This window comes from Monodon monoceros, unplaced genomic scaffold (assembly GCF_005190385.1).
Source record: "Monodon monoceros isolate NGI ecotype Baffin Bay Population unplaced genomic scaffold, NGI_Narwhal_1 Super_Scaffold_7, whole genome shotgun sequence".
NCBI classification, from domain to species: domain Eukaryota; kingdom Metazoa; phylum Chordata; class Mammalia; order Artiodactyla; family Monodontidae; genus Monodon; species Monodon monoceros.
The window spans coordinates 98608225-98624810 of record NW_021703784.1 but is presented as its reverse complement, the minus strand read 5'-3'; the positions used below and the strand labels follow the sequence as shown (position 1 = coordinate 98624810).

Genomic DNA, 16586 nt, shown 5'->3' with positions numbered 1-16586 from the left:
AAGGAGGCCTGTGGGGGGTGGGGGGGGTGAGGTCAGAGGAGTGAGTGGGGCGAGACCACATAGCCCGTGTAAGCTAGGTGAGGAATTTGGATCATGTACTAAATTTAGTGGGAAGGTCTTGGAAGATTTTGAAGCAGGGGAATGACATGCACTATTTTTGGTTTAGAAGGTCACTCTGGTGGTTGTGTGAAAAGTGGATTGTAGGGGGCAAATTCTAAAAGGAAGATCACTTAGGAGGCTCTGGGCAATTTTTAGAGAGAGGACAGTTTGGACTAGGGTAGCTTTGTTAGAGAAGGAGATGAGTGGACACATTCAGAGTATATGTTGGAATCAGCTGGGTTCTTTGTGGGTTCCTTGTGGATTAAGGGAAGAGAGAGGAATTGAGGATGATTTCTTAAGGTTTTCTCACCTGGTGAGCGGTGGTGCCATTTACCAAAGTGGCAAAGAAGGAAGGGGGAATAACTGGGGGGGAAATTAAGAGTTGTTTTCTACGTTAAGAGAAAGTCATAAGCTGCTTAGCAGGTTGCATGGCGCACAGTAATCAAACCCGAGACTGCTGTTCTGTTCACAAAGTGCTGAGTATGTAGTAAACGCTCAGTGTAGGTTATGGTTGTGCTGTGGCATATAGGTTGGGTTAAGGAGATGTCAGTATGTGACTTAGAAGCTTCTAGCTTGGGCAGCTAAGTGGGCAGTGGTGCCATTTTCTAAGTTCCGGGGGGAGGAGATTTTATGGGGGGAAAACCTGGAATGCAGTTTTGGACACATGGCTGTGAGCAGGCTCCATTAACTCCGAAGGGACAGAGCAGTCAGCAGCAGAAATCGTCCAGGGGTCTCGAGAGAATCTTTGGGGCTAGGTTACTAATTGGAGGAATGCTAACTGGGGGTACTATTGGAGGGACTCTAGAAGTTGCCTAATCTAGTTTTTTAGTGTTTTTTTTTTTAACTTTTATTTATTTACATTTTGGCTGCGTTGGGTCTTTGTTGCTGCCCGCGGGCTTTCTCTAGTTGCGGCGAGCGGGGGCTACTCTTCGTTGCAGCGCATGGGCTTCTTATTGCAGTGGCTTCTCTTGTTGTAGAGCACGGGCTCTAGGAGTGCGGGCTTCAGTAGTTGTGGCTCGTGGGCTCAGTAATTGTGGCTCGCAGGCTCTAGAGCGCAGGCTCAGTAGTTGAGGCACACGGGCTTAGTTGCTCCGCGGCATGTGGGTTCTTCCGGACCAGGGCTCGAACCTCATCCCCTGCATTGGCAGGTGGATTCTTAACCACTGTGCCGCCAGGGAAGCCCCTAATCTAGTTTTTTTCTTAGCTTGTATCTTGAGCTCACTACTTTTGACCTCTTCCCCCTCCCCCTCCTCTTCTTCCTCTGGTCTTTCCCTGGACTTCGCTGTCCTGGGGCGGCAAGCTTTCTCTGCCACTCCCAGCCGCCTCCTTCATCTCCCTTGTCTCACGAGGCCCTTGGCAGGCAGGATTGGGAAGCAGATAATCCATTGGCCTGGTGTAGAAAGCCTGGCTGTGCTACTAATTCATCGTGTATAACGTTAGACAAGTCACATCTTTCACTCTTTTGCAATAGTAATTTTTAAAAGGAATTCTGTATATAAAAAGCATTTCATTGATGCTTCTGGGAAGCCATGGTGCCTTTGACTCTTCCTGTCTCCTGAGTACAGCACAGATGCTTTGTTGCTCAGCATGCCCTGGGTCTGAGATTTTGGCCTTTTGAAGGGTTCTATGGCCATGAGCATGGCCTCACAGTGGGGGTAGGACAGCGGGGTGGAGGGAGTAAACACCTCAGGTCTTTATGAATGGACGGGGCCATATTTCACCTCTTTCTGGCTCTACCCCGCAGGCACTGAGCCTGAGCAAACTACAGAGCTTGGACTATCCCAGCAGGCCCTTCTGGTCTGTCCGAGATACCATCACCCCTGTTAGTAATGTCCACCCTGCCGTCCCTGCCAGAGATGTCCATGTGGGAGAGATGCTGGCTGAGGACCCCATGGTTGATACTCAGTTTTTCTGTTGGCTCTTTCACCAGGACATCAATAGCCTTAACAAACAAATCGCCCAGCTTCAAGATTTCGTGAGAGCCAAGGGCAGCCAGAGCGGCCGGCACCTGCAAACCCATTCCAACACCATCGTGGTCTCCCTGCAGGTGGGACCCGGGGGAGGGAGAGGCAGAAGGGAGGAAGGCGTCTTCTCTGGCTGACCCTCTCTCCTTTTCTTTCAGTCAAAACTGGCCTCCATGTCCAATGACTTCAAATCAGTTTTAGAAGTGAGGACAGAGGTGAGAAGAATCTGTGTAGGAGGGATAGGAATCAGGGGTGAGGGCCCCAGAGGGAAGTGGGAAGGGGACAAGTGGAAGGGCAAGGGCAACAGGGTCACGGGCACCAGGAGGAATCTCTTTAATGTGCCCGCTTTCCAGCGGCCTCAGGACCTTTGCATTTCTTCCCCAACCCTAGAACCTGAAGCAGCAGAGGAGCCGGCGGGAGCAGTTCTCCCGGGCACCCGTGTCAGCCCTGCCCCTTGCCCCCAACCACCTAGGTAAGTCACAGGCAATACAGGGAGCCCTGAGGGATAAGGCTTAGTTACTCCAGTTCTGGTATCTTCCAAAGGCAGGGGTTGGGTAGGAAAATGGAGGGCCAAGGAGGTTGCTAGGCTTTGTCTCTTAGAGGTCAGACCTGATTGCTGGGATTTATGATCCACACCTAGTCTCCAGCATTCTCAGTGTTGGGGGTGAATTCAATCATGTTCAGAAGAATGACAGTTTCTAATTTTTTTTGCACTTACTCATTGTCTTCCCATTCTGTCATTTAATTTTCACAACCACCTTTTGAGAAAGCAACTATTGTTATCCCCCATTTTACAGGTGAGGAAACTGAGGCTCAGAGAGGTTAAATGACTTGTCCAGGGTCACAAGGCTAGTAAGTGCCAGAGCTGGGATTCAAATCCAGAGCATGTGGGCTTTGAACCTTTTAACCACTAAGAAGTGCCATGTCTTCTTTCTTCCCCCAGGGGGCGGTGCTGTGGTTTTGGGGGCGGAGTCTCGAGCCTCTGGGGACGTGGCCATTGACATGATGGACTCTAGGACCAGCCAGCAACTGCAGCTCATTGATGAGCAGGTATCCACGCTCTGAGCTTGGGAGGAGTTGCTCCTCTGTTTTCCTCTGTGGTCACAAGCAAGTGTTTGGAATGTGCCATGGGTGGAATGGCAAAGTGGAGGGTCCTAAAGAGGCAGGCCCTCCCCTGCAGAAGCTCCCAGTGCTCATGTATGCTGTCTCTCCTCTGAAGGATTCCTACATCCAGAGCCGGGCAGACACCATGCAGAATATTGAGTCCACAATTGTTGAGCTGGGCTCCATCTTCCAGCAGTTGGCACACATGGTTAAGGAACAGGAAGAAACCATTCAGAGGTGAGATTCTTTCTCTCCTTAACTTCAAAAACAGGAGCCTTCTCTTCCCCGTGGATTGGCATCCTAAAGGTCCCCAGGGACAGCTTGATGCCCTTTGGAAGAGAAGAGTGAATCCTGTCCACCCATAGGGTCAAGTTCACCTGCCTCCATCCACTCAACAAGTGTTAATTGAGCACCTGTTCCTTGTCAAGCACTGTCCTAGGTGCTGGGGATACGGTGATGAACAGCACAGCTAAGTCTATTTTGTGGAGCTTACTTTGTAGTACGGAATTTAATAGTGTGGGTGAGGATAGCTGTTAAAAAGAATTGAGAAGAAATTTTCAGGTACTGATAAGGGCTATACTGAGAATTAAAGTAGGATGAGGTGTTCAGAAAGTGATGGAGGAGGTATATCAGATTGGGTGGCAGGGAAGGCTGCTCTGAAGACTTGATATTTAAGCAGAGACATGAACTACAAGAGGGATCCAACCATGCAAAGAAGAGGGATCCAACCATGCAAAGGAGAGGGTAAGAGTTGTCTAGGCAGTGTGGACAGCTAGAGCAAAGGCCCTACGATGGGACAGTCTTGCTGTATTAAAGAATCAAGGGGCTTCCTTGGTGGCACAGTGGTTAAGAATCCGCCTGCCAATGCAGGGGACATGGGTTCGATCCCTGGTCCAGGAAGATCCCACAGGCCACGGAGCAACTAAGCATGTGCACCACAACTACTGAGCCTGCGCTCTAGAGCCGCGAGCCACAACTACTGAGCCCACGTGCCACAGCTACTGAAGCCTGCGCGCCTAAAGCCCAAGCTCCACAACAAGAGAAACCACTGCAATGAGAGTCCTGCGCACTGCAATGAAGAATAGCCCCCGCTCGATGCAACTAGAGAAAGCCCACGTGCAGCAGGGAAGACCCAACACAACCAAATAAATTATTTTTTTTTAATTAAAAGAAAAAAGAATCAAGAAGGCCAGTGTAGCTGGAAAGCAATGAACAGGAAGAGAGAGGTACAGGATAAGACTGGAGGGAGGTAGGCAGAGCCCACGCACGGGAAGGCCTCTCTGCTCTCCTGGTGCCCCCTGCTACTGCACGAGGCATTTTATCTGCTCCTCTTTGGCACTTAGCGTTCATTCAGTCAGTTATGGAGATACAGTCGAGGATGAAAGAGACAACCCTCCCCTTGTGGAATATACATTGTAGTAGGGGAGACAGATAAGTTAAAATATACAAAATAAGTAAATGGTCCAGTATATATTTTTGCCCAGTGATAAATCCATAAATAAAAGTAGAGTAGGGTAAACTAATCAGGAGTTCTAGGTTTGGAGGAGCGAGTTGTAATTTTAAATAGGATGGTTATTAAGAGAGGCCCTAATAAGAAGATGGCGTCTATCCAAGAAGGGGGAAGGTAAGAGAGTTCGCCATGTGGATATATGGAGAAGAGTACCAGGCAGAGGGAAGAACCAGTGTAAAGGCCTTCAGGCAAGAATATGTCTGATGAGTTAAAGGACAGCAAAGAAGCCACTGCATCTGGGAACAGGTGAGAAGGAGAGTAGTACTAGGTGAGGTTAGAGGGGAAATGGGAGACCACATCATGTGGGGCCTTTTAAAGCCAGTTTGAGGATTTAGCATTTACTCTGAGTGACATGGGGAGCCATTGCAGGGTTTTGATGAACGGTTATACTTTCTGACTTCTGTTTTATTTATTTTTGGGGCCGCACTGCGTAGCTTGTGGGATCTTAGTTCCTTGACCAGGGATTGAACCAAGCCACCGCAGTGAAAGCGCCAAGTCCTAACCACTGAACCGCTAGGGGATTCCCTCTGACTTCTATTTTAAAAGAATCATTTGGTTGCTGTAGTCAGAACAGATTGTAAGGACCTAGGATAGAAGCAGGGAGATGGATGCAGAGGCCTTTTCAGTAATCTAGGCAAGAGGTGATGGTAGCTGGGACCAAGGTTGTATGAGTAGTAGTTGCACTCTGGATGTATTTTGGAGGTAGAGCCAATAGGATCAATTACTTGATGAACTGAATGCAGGGCGTCAGAGAAAAAGAGGAGTTTATGATAACTCCAGGCTTTTGATGTGAGCAATCAAAGGGATTCATGCTCTTCACTTGAAATAGGGCTGGTTACTCAGGGTAGAGTAGATTTGGGGCAAAATAAGTTGTGTTGGACACGTCCAACCAGGTGGACAGTTGTTTGTTTGTTAGACATCTGGGTGGAGATAGTGAACAGGCCGATAGATATAAGGAGTTGAGGAGACAGGTCTGGGCCAAGAGTGGGCAGCACTGGACTTTGAAACTAGGCCAAGTGAGTTCTAAGAAAGAGGAGGATCAAGCACTGAGTCCCAGGGCTATTTCTGGACTCAACTCTTAGTTCTGAGGGAGGGCACTGAACAGGAGCACAGCTTGTGAGGTAGGAAGAAAAATAAATGAATGTGGTGTCCTAGGAGCCAGGAGAAGAAAATGATTCAGGGAAAGAATAATCAGCTGTGACAAATTTTGCTTATAGGCCAAGTAAGATGAGAGCTGAGAATTTAATTGGAGTATTTAGTTCACTAATAGTTAATAATTTTTGCTAAGGTTGGATTTAGGCCTACCATTTTACTATTTTTTTCCTGTTTTTCCCTTCTGTTTTTTGTTCCTCTCTTCCTTCTTTCCTATCTTTTGAACAGTTGAAAAAAAATTTTAATTCCATTTAAATTTGTCTGTTGGTATTTTAGCTATAGGTAATTGCTTTTCTTTTTTTCCAGTGGTTGCTCTAGGGATTACAGTATGCATCATTAACTTTTCACAGTCAGCTTCATATAAAATGTGAGAAGTTTGCAACCCTCTCCTCCATCTTTTATGTTATAGTTGTCATATTTGTTGCATCTACATACTTTATAAACTCTACAATATAATAGTATAATTTTTATCTTACAGAAATAAAGAGGAAATAATAGTCTTTTATACTTACTCATATATTTACTGTTTCCAGTGCTCTTCATTTCTTCCCGAATATCCAGTTTCCATCACTTCCCTTTAACCTGGAGAATTTTCCTTAGTACTTTTTGTAGTGCAGTTCTGCTGATGACAGATACTTTTACTTTTCTTTTTTTTTTTTATAAATTTATTTATTCACTTATTTAATTTTTGGCTGCATTGGGTCTTCACTGCTGCACACAGGTTTTCTCTAGTTGCTGAGAGCAGGGGCTACTCTTTGTTGCAGTGCACGGGCTTCTCATTGCAGTGGCTTCTCTTGTTGTGGAGCACAGGCTCTAGGCATGCGGGCTTCAGTAGTTGTGGCACATGGGCTTCATAAGTTGTGGCTCGCAGGCTCTAGAGCGCAGGCTCAGTAGTTGTGGTGCATGGGCTTAGTTGCTCCACAGCGTGTGGGATCTTCCTGGACCAGGGCTCAAACCCATGTGCCCTGCATTGGCAGGCGGATTCTTTACCACTGCACCACCTGGGAAGCCCTCTTTTACTTTTCTTTTTTTTTAAATAAGTTTATTTATTTATTTTTGGCTGCGCTGGGTCTTCGTTGCTGCACGGGCTTTCTCTAGTTGCAGCGAGCAGGGGTTGCTCTTCGCTGTGGTGTGCCAGCTTCTCACTGTGGTGGCTTCTGTTGTTGCAGAGCATGGACTCTAGGCACGTGGGCTTCAGTAGTTGTGGCTCGTGGACTCTAGAGTGCAGGCTCAGTAGTTGTGGCACACAGGCTTAGTTGCTCCGCAGCGTGTGGGATCTTCCTGGACCAGGGCTCAAACCCATGTCCCCTGCGTTGGCAGGTGGATTCTTAACCACTGTGCCACCAGGGGAGTCCCTGGCTGCTTTTTAATACGTTTTTTCTTATATTTGGATTTTCACAGTTGATGGTTTATGTGCTTAGATGTGGTTTTCTTTGAATTTATTTATTTACTTATTTGGGGCTGTGTTGGGTCTTCGTTGCTGTGTGCAGGCTTTCTCTAGTTGTGGTGAGTGCAGGCTACTCTTCATTGCAGTACGCAGGCTTCTCATTGTCGTGGCTTCTCTTGTTGTGGAGCAGGGGCTCTATGAGCACAGGCTTTAGTAGTTGTGGCTTGCGGGCTCTAGAGCCCAGGCTCAGTAGTCGTGGCACACGGGCTTAGTTGCTCCGCGGAATGTAGGATCTTCCCGGACCAGGGCTTGAACCCGTGTCCCCTGCTTGACAGGCGTATTCTTAACCACTGCGCCACCAGGGAAGCCCCTTCTTTGAATTTATGCTGCTTGGGGTTCTCTAAGCTTCTTGAATCTGTAAATTTATGTCTTTCATGAAGTTTAGGGAATATTTGACCATTATTTCTTCAAGATTTTTTTCTGCCTCTTTTTCTTTCTGTTTTCTTCTTCTAGGAATATATATGTATACATATATAACATCAACTATAGGAATTCCCTGGTGGTCCAGTGGTTAGGACTCAGCACTTTCACTGCCAAGGGCCTGGGTTTGATCTCTCGTTGGAGAACTAAAATCCCGCAAGCCATGTGGCACAGCCAAAAAAAAATCAACTATAACTGTATATTTATTTTGTTGAGATGTATATATATCTCAACAAATTACATCTCATTAGGAGGCATTTAATGTCAGATTGACCCTATATTATCTAGAACAAGTTTGATCACTTGATTAAGGTGGTAACAGATAACCTCTCCTTTCATTTATTTATTTATTTTATTATTATTATTTTAAAATCTCTCCCTTTTTTTTTTTTGGTGGTACGTGGGCCTCTCACTGTTGTGGCCTCTCCCATGGCGGAGCACAGGCTCCAGACGCGCAGGCTCAGCGGCCATGGCTCACGGGCCCAGCCGCTCTGCGGCATGTGGGATCTTCCTGGACCGGGGCACGAACCCATGTTCCCTGCACCGGCAGGCGGACTCTCAACCACTGTGCCACCAGGGAAGCCCTAATCTCTCCTTTTAAAAGTACATTTTATTCCTTGCAGTCAGCAAGTGATTTATGGGATACCCTGTTCCCAAAAAACCTTTAACCTAATGTTTCTAGTAGCCAGTTATGATGCTTGTCTGGTCTGAATTAATCTAATTTGGGTGTGTTTTTTCTGTAAAGAAGAGCTTTCCTTTATTAACTGCATGAGCTGAAGTTCATCTTAATCAGGCTGGATAAATCTTAATTATTTTCCTGTATTTCCAGAGTAAATAGTTATGGAGTAGGTGCCATAGTAGTGACCAAGGAGGTTTTTTGTTTTGTTTTAATTCTTCCTTGTTTTTGATTATCATTACGGGCTTAAGGTTTTTTTTTATGTTTTATATTACAATTAGTTAGGATAATGATTATTTTCATAGTTCAGATTGTTCCCAGTTTGTCCAGTGGAAGACAAGAGGTTTTTGTTTTGTTTTTTTAAAGAATGGGAGAAAATAAAAGTATGTTTGTATTCTTTTTTTTTAAAAATAAATTTATTTATTTTATTTATTTTTGGCTGCATTGGGTCTTCGTTGCTGTGCATGGGCTTTCTTTAGTTGCAGTGAGCGGAGGCTACTCTTTGTTGTGGTGTGCAGGCTTCTCATTGCGGTGGCTTCTCGTTGCAGAGCATGGGCTCTAGGCGCATGGGCTTCAGTAGTTGTGATACGCGGCTCAGTAGCTGTGGCTCACAGGCTGTAAAGTGCCGGCTCAGTAGTTGTGGCACACAGGCTTAGTTGCTCCGCGGCATGTGGAATCTTCCCAGACCAGGGATTGAACCCGTGTCCCCAGCATTGGCAGGCAGATTCTCAACCACTGTGCCACCAGGGAAGCCCCATGTGTTTGTGTTCTAATGGGAATGATCCAGCAGAGAAATAAAAATTGATAATATAGCAGGCAGGGGGAAGAATCTTAAAGTTATATCCTTGAGATGGTGACAGGAAGTGGGATCCAGTGGATAAGTATAGGACTTGGCTTTGAGACGAGCTGGTGAGAAATGGGAAAGCAGATGCTGGGGGGAGGGACCAAGATAGCTGAACTCATGGCACTGTGTAAATGCCTGGGACTCAGCACCTAGTAGTTGAATAAATAAACAAACATCCTTTTAACCATTGGTTGCCAAACCTGGATGTTCATAGGAACCCCCTATAGAGCTTATAAAAAATGAAGATCTTGCCAACCAATGGCTGGCAGCCACTGCACAAGGCAGAGCCTGGCAACTAACCAGACCAGGGGCCAGCCACGCCTACTGGGCCACCTATGCCTAGTCAGTCCCACCACAGCAGAAGGGCCCACACAATATGGGGCAGCCCTAGAGCATATAGCTGTGGTAACCAGAGGGAAGTGAACTGCTGGGATGCATAGGACATCTCCTACGAAAGGCCGTTTCTCTAAGGTCAGGAAACATAACGAACCTACCAGGTACATAGAAATAAAAACAGCAAATTGGGCAGAATGAGGCAACAGAGGAGCATGTTCCAATCAAAGGAACAAGTTAAGACCCCAGAAGAAGAACTAAGTGAAGTGGAGACAGGCAAACTACCTGATAAAGAGTTCAAGGTAATGATCATAAAGATGATCAAGGAACTTGGGAGAAGAATGGATGAACATAGTGAGAAGCTTAACAGAGAGTTAGAAGATGTAAAGAAGAACCAAACGGATGAATATAACTGAAATGAAAAATACACTAGAAAGAATCAACAGTAGATTAAATGATACAGAGGAATGGATCAGTGAGTTGGAAGATTAGAGTAGTGGAAAGCACTGAAACTGAAAAAAAAAAGTGAGCAGTTTAAGAGACCTCTGGGACATCTAGTGTACTAACATCTGCATTATAAGGGTCCCAGAGGGGAAGGGAGAAAGAGACAGAGAACGTATTGGGAGACATAATATTATAGCTGAAAACTTCCCTGACCTGGGAAAGAAAACAGACATCCAGGTCCAGGACACCTAGAGAGTCCTGAACAGCATCAACCTGAAGAGGACCACACACACACTGTAATTAAAATAGCAAAAATTAAAGACAGAGAGTATTAAAAGCAGCAAGGAAAAATTAAGTTATGTACAAGAGAACTCCCATAAGGCTATCAGTTGACTCTTCCAGCAGAAACTCTGCAGTCCAGAAGGGAGTGACATGATATATTTAAAGTGATGAAAAGGAAAAGCCTATGGCAAGGACACCCTACCTGCCAAGGTTTTCATTCAGATTTGATGAGGGAATCAAAAATTTTACAGACAAGCAGAAGCTAAAAGAGTTCAGCACCACCAAACCAGCTTTAGAAGGAATGTTAAAGGGACTTCCCGAAGTAAAAAAGAAAAGGCCACAACTAGAAACATGAAAATTACGAAAGGAAAAAGCTCATTGGTAAAATTAAATATACAGTAAAAGTAGTAAATCAACCATTTACAAAACTAGTAGGAAAATTAAAAGACAAAGAGTAGGGCTTCCCTGGTGGCGCAGTGGTTGAGAGTCCGCCTGCCGATGCAGGGGACACGGGTTCATGCCCCGGACTGGGGGGATGCCGCGGAGCAGCTGGGCCCATGAGCCATGGCCACTGGGCCTGCGCATCCCGGGCCTGTGCTCCACAATGGGAGGGCCCGCAGCAGTGAGAGGCCTGTGTACCACAAAAAAAAAAAAAAAAAAAGAGTAAAATCACTCATATCTACAATAAGTAAGTAAGGGGTACACAAAACAATAAGTTGTAAAATATGATGTCAAAAACTAACTGTGGGGGAGGGGAGTAAAAATACATTTGAACTTAAGAGATCAGCAACTTAAAATAACCACATATATATATTTATAGATTGCTATATATAAACCTCATGGTAACCATAAACCAAAAATCTATAATAGATATATAAAAAAGAGAAAAGAATTCAAACATAACACCAAAGATGGTCATCACATCATAAGGGAAGAGAGCAAAAGAAGAAAGGAACAGAAAGAACTACAAAAACAACCCCCAAACAACTAATGAAATGGCAATAAGTACATACCTATCAATAATTACTTTAAATGTAAATGGACTAAGTGCCCCAATCAAAAGACATAGAGTGCCTGAATGGATACAAAAACGAGACCCATATATATGCTGCCTATATATGACTCACTTAAGATCTAAAGACGGACACACAGACTGAAAGTGAGGGGATGGAAAAAGGTATTCCATGCAAATGGAAATCAAAAGAAAGCTGGGTAGCAATACTTATACAAAACAGACTTTAAAACAAAGACTGTAACGAGACAAAGAAGGACATTATATAATGATCAAGGGATCAATCCAATAAGAAGATATAACAATTGTAAACATACATGCACCCAGACATAGGAGCACCTGAATATATAAAGCCAATATTAAGAGACATAAAGGAAGAAATTGACACTAACACAATAATAGTAGGGAACCTTAATATCTCACTTATATTAATGGACACATCAGACAAGAAGTCAATAAGGAAACACTGGCCTTAAGTGACACATTAGACCAAATGGGTTTATGTAGAAAACATTCCTCCAAAAGCAGCAGAATACAAATTCTTCTCAAGTGCATACGGAACATTCTCCAGGATATATTTATTACATGCTAGGCCACAAACCAAGTGTTAGTAAATTTAAGAAAACTGAAATCATATCAAGCATCTTTTCCAACCACAATGCTATGAGAGTAGAAATCAAATACAAGAAGAAAACTGCAAAAAAAACTAACAAGTGGAGGCTGAACGATGTGCTGCTAAACAACCAGTGGATCACTGAAGAAATGAAAGAAGAAATAAAAATTATCTGGAGACAAAATGAAAACAATAATCCAAAATCTGTGGGATGCAGCAACAGCAGTTCTAAGAGGGAAGTTTATAGCAATAGAAGCCTGCCTCAGGAAATAAAAATCTCAAACAACCTGCCCTTACACCTAAAGGAACTAGAAAACGAAGAACAAACAAACCCAAAGTTAGTAGAGGAAAGAAGTAATAAAGAGTAGGGCAGAAATAAATGAGATAGAGACTAAAAAAAATAGAAAAGATCAATGAAAGTAAGAAGAAATAAACAAGATTGATAAACCTTTAGCCAAACTTACCAAGAAGAAAAGAGGGAAGGGCCTAAGGCAATAAAATCAGAAAAAGGAGAAGTTACAACTGTTACTACAGAAATACAAAGGATCAAAAGAGATTCCTATGAAAACTATATGCCAATAAAATGGACAACCCAGAAGCAGAGAACAAATTCCTAGAAACATATAATCTCCCAAGATGAATTAGGAAGAAATAGAAAATATGAACAGACCAATTACTGGTAATGAATCAGTAATTTTAAAAAACTTCCAACAAAAGACCAGGACCAGATTGCTTCACAGGTGAATTCTACCAAATGTTTCGAGAAGAGTTAACGCCTATCCTTCTCAAACTATTCCAAAAAACTGCAGAGGAAGGAGTGATCCTAAACTCATTATCCGAAGCCAGCATCACCCTGATACCAAACCAAAGATATCACAAAAAATAAAATTACAGGCCAATATCACTGATGAACATAGATACAAAAATCCTCAACAAAGTATTAGCAGATTGAATCCACCAGTACATTAAAAATACACACCATGATCAACTGGGAGCTTATTCCAGGGATGCAAGGATGTTTCAATCCACAAATCAGTGTGATATACCACATTAACAAATTGAAGAATAAAAATTATAGATCATTTCAAATAGGTGCATATAAAACTTTTGACAAAATTCAACATCCATTTATGATAAGAACTCTTCACAAAGTGGGCAGAACATTCCTCAACATAGTAAAGGCCATATATGATAAGCCCACAGCTAACACCATACTCAGCAGTGGAAAGCTGAAAGCATATCCTCGAGATCAGGAACAAGGACACCCACTCTCACCACTTTTATTCAGCATAGTATTGGAAGTTGTATCCACAGCAATCAGAAGAAAAAGGAATCCAGATTGTAAAGGAATAAGTAAAACTGTCACTGTTTGCAAACAACATGATACATAGAAAACCCTGAAGATGCCACCAAAAAGCTACTAGAGCTCATCAATAAATTCAGTAAAGTTGCAGGATACAAAATTAATACACAGAAATCTGTTGAATTTCTATACACCAACAACAAACTATCAGAAAGAGAAATTAAGGAAACTCATTTACAATCGCATCAAAAAGAAAAGGAATAAATCTAAGGCAGTAAAAGACCTGTACTTGGAAAACTATAAGACACTGATGAAAGAAATTGAAGAGGACACAAACAGATGGATCAATATTCCATGTTCTTGGATTAGAAGAATTAATATTATTAAAATGACCATACTACCCAAGGCAATCTACAGATTCAGTGCAATCCCTATCAAAAACTAATGGCATGTAGTCTTTTTTTTTTTGAATTTTATTTATTTTTTTATACAGCATGTTCTTATTAGTCATCAGTTTTATACACATCAGTGTATACATGTCAATCCCAGTCTCCTAATTCATCACACCACGCACCCCCCCCACCGTTTCCCCCCCCTTGGTGTCCATATGTTTGTTCTCTACATCTGTGTCTCAATTTCTGCCCTGCAAACTGGTTCGTCTGTACCATTTTTCTAGGTTCCACATACACGCGTTAATATACGATATTTGTTTTTCTCTTTGTGACTTCACTCTGTATGACAGTCTCTAGATCCATCCACGTCTCAACAAAAGAACCAATTTCGTTCCTTTTTATGGCTGAGTAATATTCCATTGTATATATGTACCACATCTTCTTTATCCATTCGTCTGTCGGTGGGCATTTAGGTTGCTTCCATGACCTGGCTATTGTAAATAGTGCTTCAGTGAACATTGGGGTGCATGTGTCTTTTTGAATTACGGTTTTCTCTGGGTATAGGCCCAGTAGTGGGATTGCTGGATCATATGGTAATTCTAATTTTAGTTTTTTAATGAACCTCCATACTGTTCTCCATAGTGGCTGTATCAATTTACATTCCCACCAGCAGTGCAAGAGGGTTCCCTTTTCTCCACACCCTCTCCAGCATTTGTTGTTTGTAGATATTCTGATGATGCCCATTCTAACTGGTGTGAGGTGATACCTCATTGTAGTCTTGATTTGCCTTTGTCTAATAATTAGTGATGTTGAGCAGCTTTTCATGTGCTTCTTGGCCATCTGTATGTCTTCTTTGGAGAAATGTCTATTTAGGTTTTCTGCCCATTTTTTGATTGGGTTGTTTGTTTTTTTAATGTTGAGCTGCATGAGCTGTTTATACATTTTGGAGATTAATCCTTTGTCCATTGATTCATTTGCAAATATTTTCTCCCATTCTGAGTGTTCTCTTTTCGTCTTGTTTATGGTTTCCTTTGCTGTGCAAAAGCTTTGAAATTTCATTAGGTCCCATTTGTTTATTTTTGTTTTTATTTCCATTACTCTAGGAGTTGGATCAAAAAAGACCTTGCTGTGATTTATATCAAAGAGTGTTCTTCCTATGTTTTCCTCTAAGAGTTTTATAGTGTCCGGTTTTACATTTAGGTCTCTAATCCATTTTGAGTTTATTTTTGTGTATGGTGTTAGGGAGTGTTCTAATTTCATTCTTTTATATGTAGCTGTCCAGTTTTCCCAGCACCACTTATTGAAGAGATTGTCTTTTCTCCATTTTATATCCGTGCCTCCTTTGTCATAGATTAGTTGACCATAGGTGCATGGGTTTATCTCTGAGCTTTCTATCTTGTGCCATTGATCTGTGTTTCTGTTTTTGTGCCAGTACCATATTGTCTTGCTTACTGTAGCTTTGTAGTATAGTCTGAAGTCAGGGAGTCTGATTCCTCCAGCTCCGTTTTTTTCCCTCAAGACTGCTTTGGCTATTCGGGGTCTTTTGTGTCTCCATACAAATTTTAAGATTTTTTGTGCTAGTTCCATAAAAAATGCCATTGGTAATTTGATAGGGATTGCACTGAATCTGTAGGTTGCTTTGGGTAGTATATTCATTTTCACAATATTGATTCTTCCAATCCAAGAACATGGTATTATCTCTCGATCTGTTGGTATCATCTTTAATTTCTTTCATCAGTGTCTTATAGTTTTCTGTCTACAGGTCTTTTGTCTCCGTAGGTAGGTTTATTCCTAGGTATTTTATTCTTTTTGTTGCAGTGATAAATGGGAGTGTTTCCTTAATTTCTGTTTCAGATTTTTCATCATTAGTGTATAGGAATGCAAGAGATTTCTGTGCATTCATTTTGTATCCTGAAACTTTACTAAATTCATTGATTAGCTCTAGTAGTATTCTGGTGGTATCTTTAGGATTCTCTATGTATAGTATCATGTCATCTGCAAACAGTGACAGTTTTACTTCTTTTCCAATTTGTATTCCTTTTATTTCTTTTTCTTCTCTGATTGCCGTGGCTAGGAGTTCCAAAACTGTTGAATAATAGTGGTGAGAGTGGACATCCTTGTCTTGTTCCTGATCTTAGAGGAAATGCTTTCAGTTTTTCACCATTGAGAATGATGTTTGCTGTGGGTTTGTTGTATATAGCCTTTATTATGTTGAGGTAGGTTCCCTCTATGCCCACTTTCTGGAGAGTTTTTATCATCAATGGGTGTTGAATTTTGTCAGAAGCTTTTTCTGCATCTATTGTGATGATCATATGGTTTTTTTTCTTCAGTTTGTTAATATGGTGTATCACAATGATTGATTTGCGTGTATTGAAGAATCCTTGCATCCTTGGGAGAAACCCCACTTGATCATGGTGTATGATCCTTTTAATGTGTTGTTGGATTCTGTTTGCGAGTATTTTGTTGAGGATTTTTGCATCTATGTTCATCAGTGTTATTGGTCTGTAATTTTCTTTTTTTGTAGTATCTTTGTCTGGTTTTGGTATCAGGGTGATGGTGGCCTCATAGAATGAGTTTGGGAGTGTTCCTTCCTCTGCAATTTTTTGGATGAGTTTGAGAAGGATGGGTGTTAGTTCTTCTCTAAATATTTGATAGAATTCACCTGTGAAGTAATGGCATTTAGTCTTTTGTGGAGACACGAAAGACTTGCGATATCCAAAACAATTTTGAGAAAGAAGAACAGAGCTTGAGTTGTCATGCTTCCTGTCTTCAGACTGTACCAAAGCTACAGTAATCAAAACACTATGGTACTGAAACAGAAACAGACACAGCAATGAAACAGAACAGAAAGCCCAGAAATAAACCCACGCACTTACGGTCAATTAATCTATGACACAGGAAGCATCAATATACAGTGGGGAAGAGACAGTCTCTTCAGTAAGTGGTGCTGGGAAAACCAGACAGTTACATGTAAAAGGATGAAATTGGAGC

At 42.5% G+C, this 16586-nt stretch overlaps 1 protein-coding gene across 1 annotated transcript in view; it reads left to right on the top strand.

Moving 5' to 3' along the window:
• STX5 (syntaxin 5) overlaps nucleotides 1-16586 on the top strand; it is a 28461-nt gene that overhangs the window by 4273 nt on the left and 7602 nt on the right. The window contains 5 exon segments of the mRNA XM_029207676.1: nucleotides 2030-2146; nucleotides 2222-2278; nucleotides 2454-2535; nucleotides 3007-3113; nucleotides 3283-3404. Coding sequence (XP_029063509.1) covers nucleotides 2030-2146; nucleotides 2222-2278; nucleotides 2454-2535; nucleotides 3007-3113; nucleotides 3283-3404 — 485 coding nt within the window.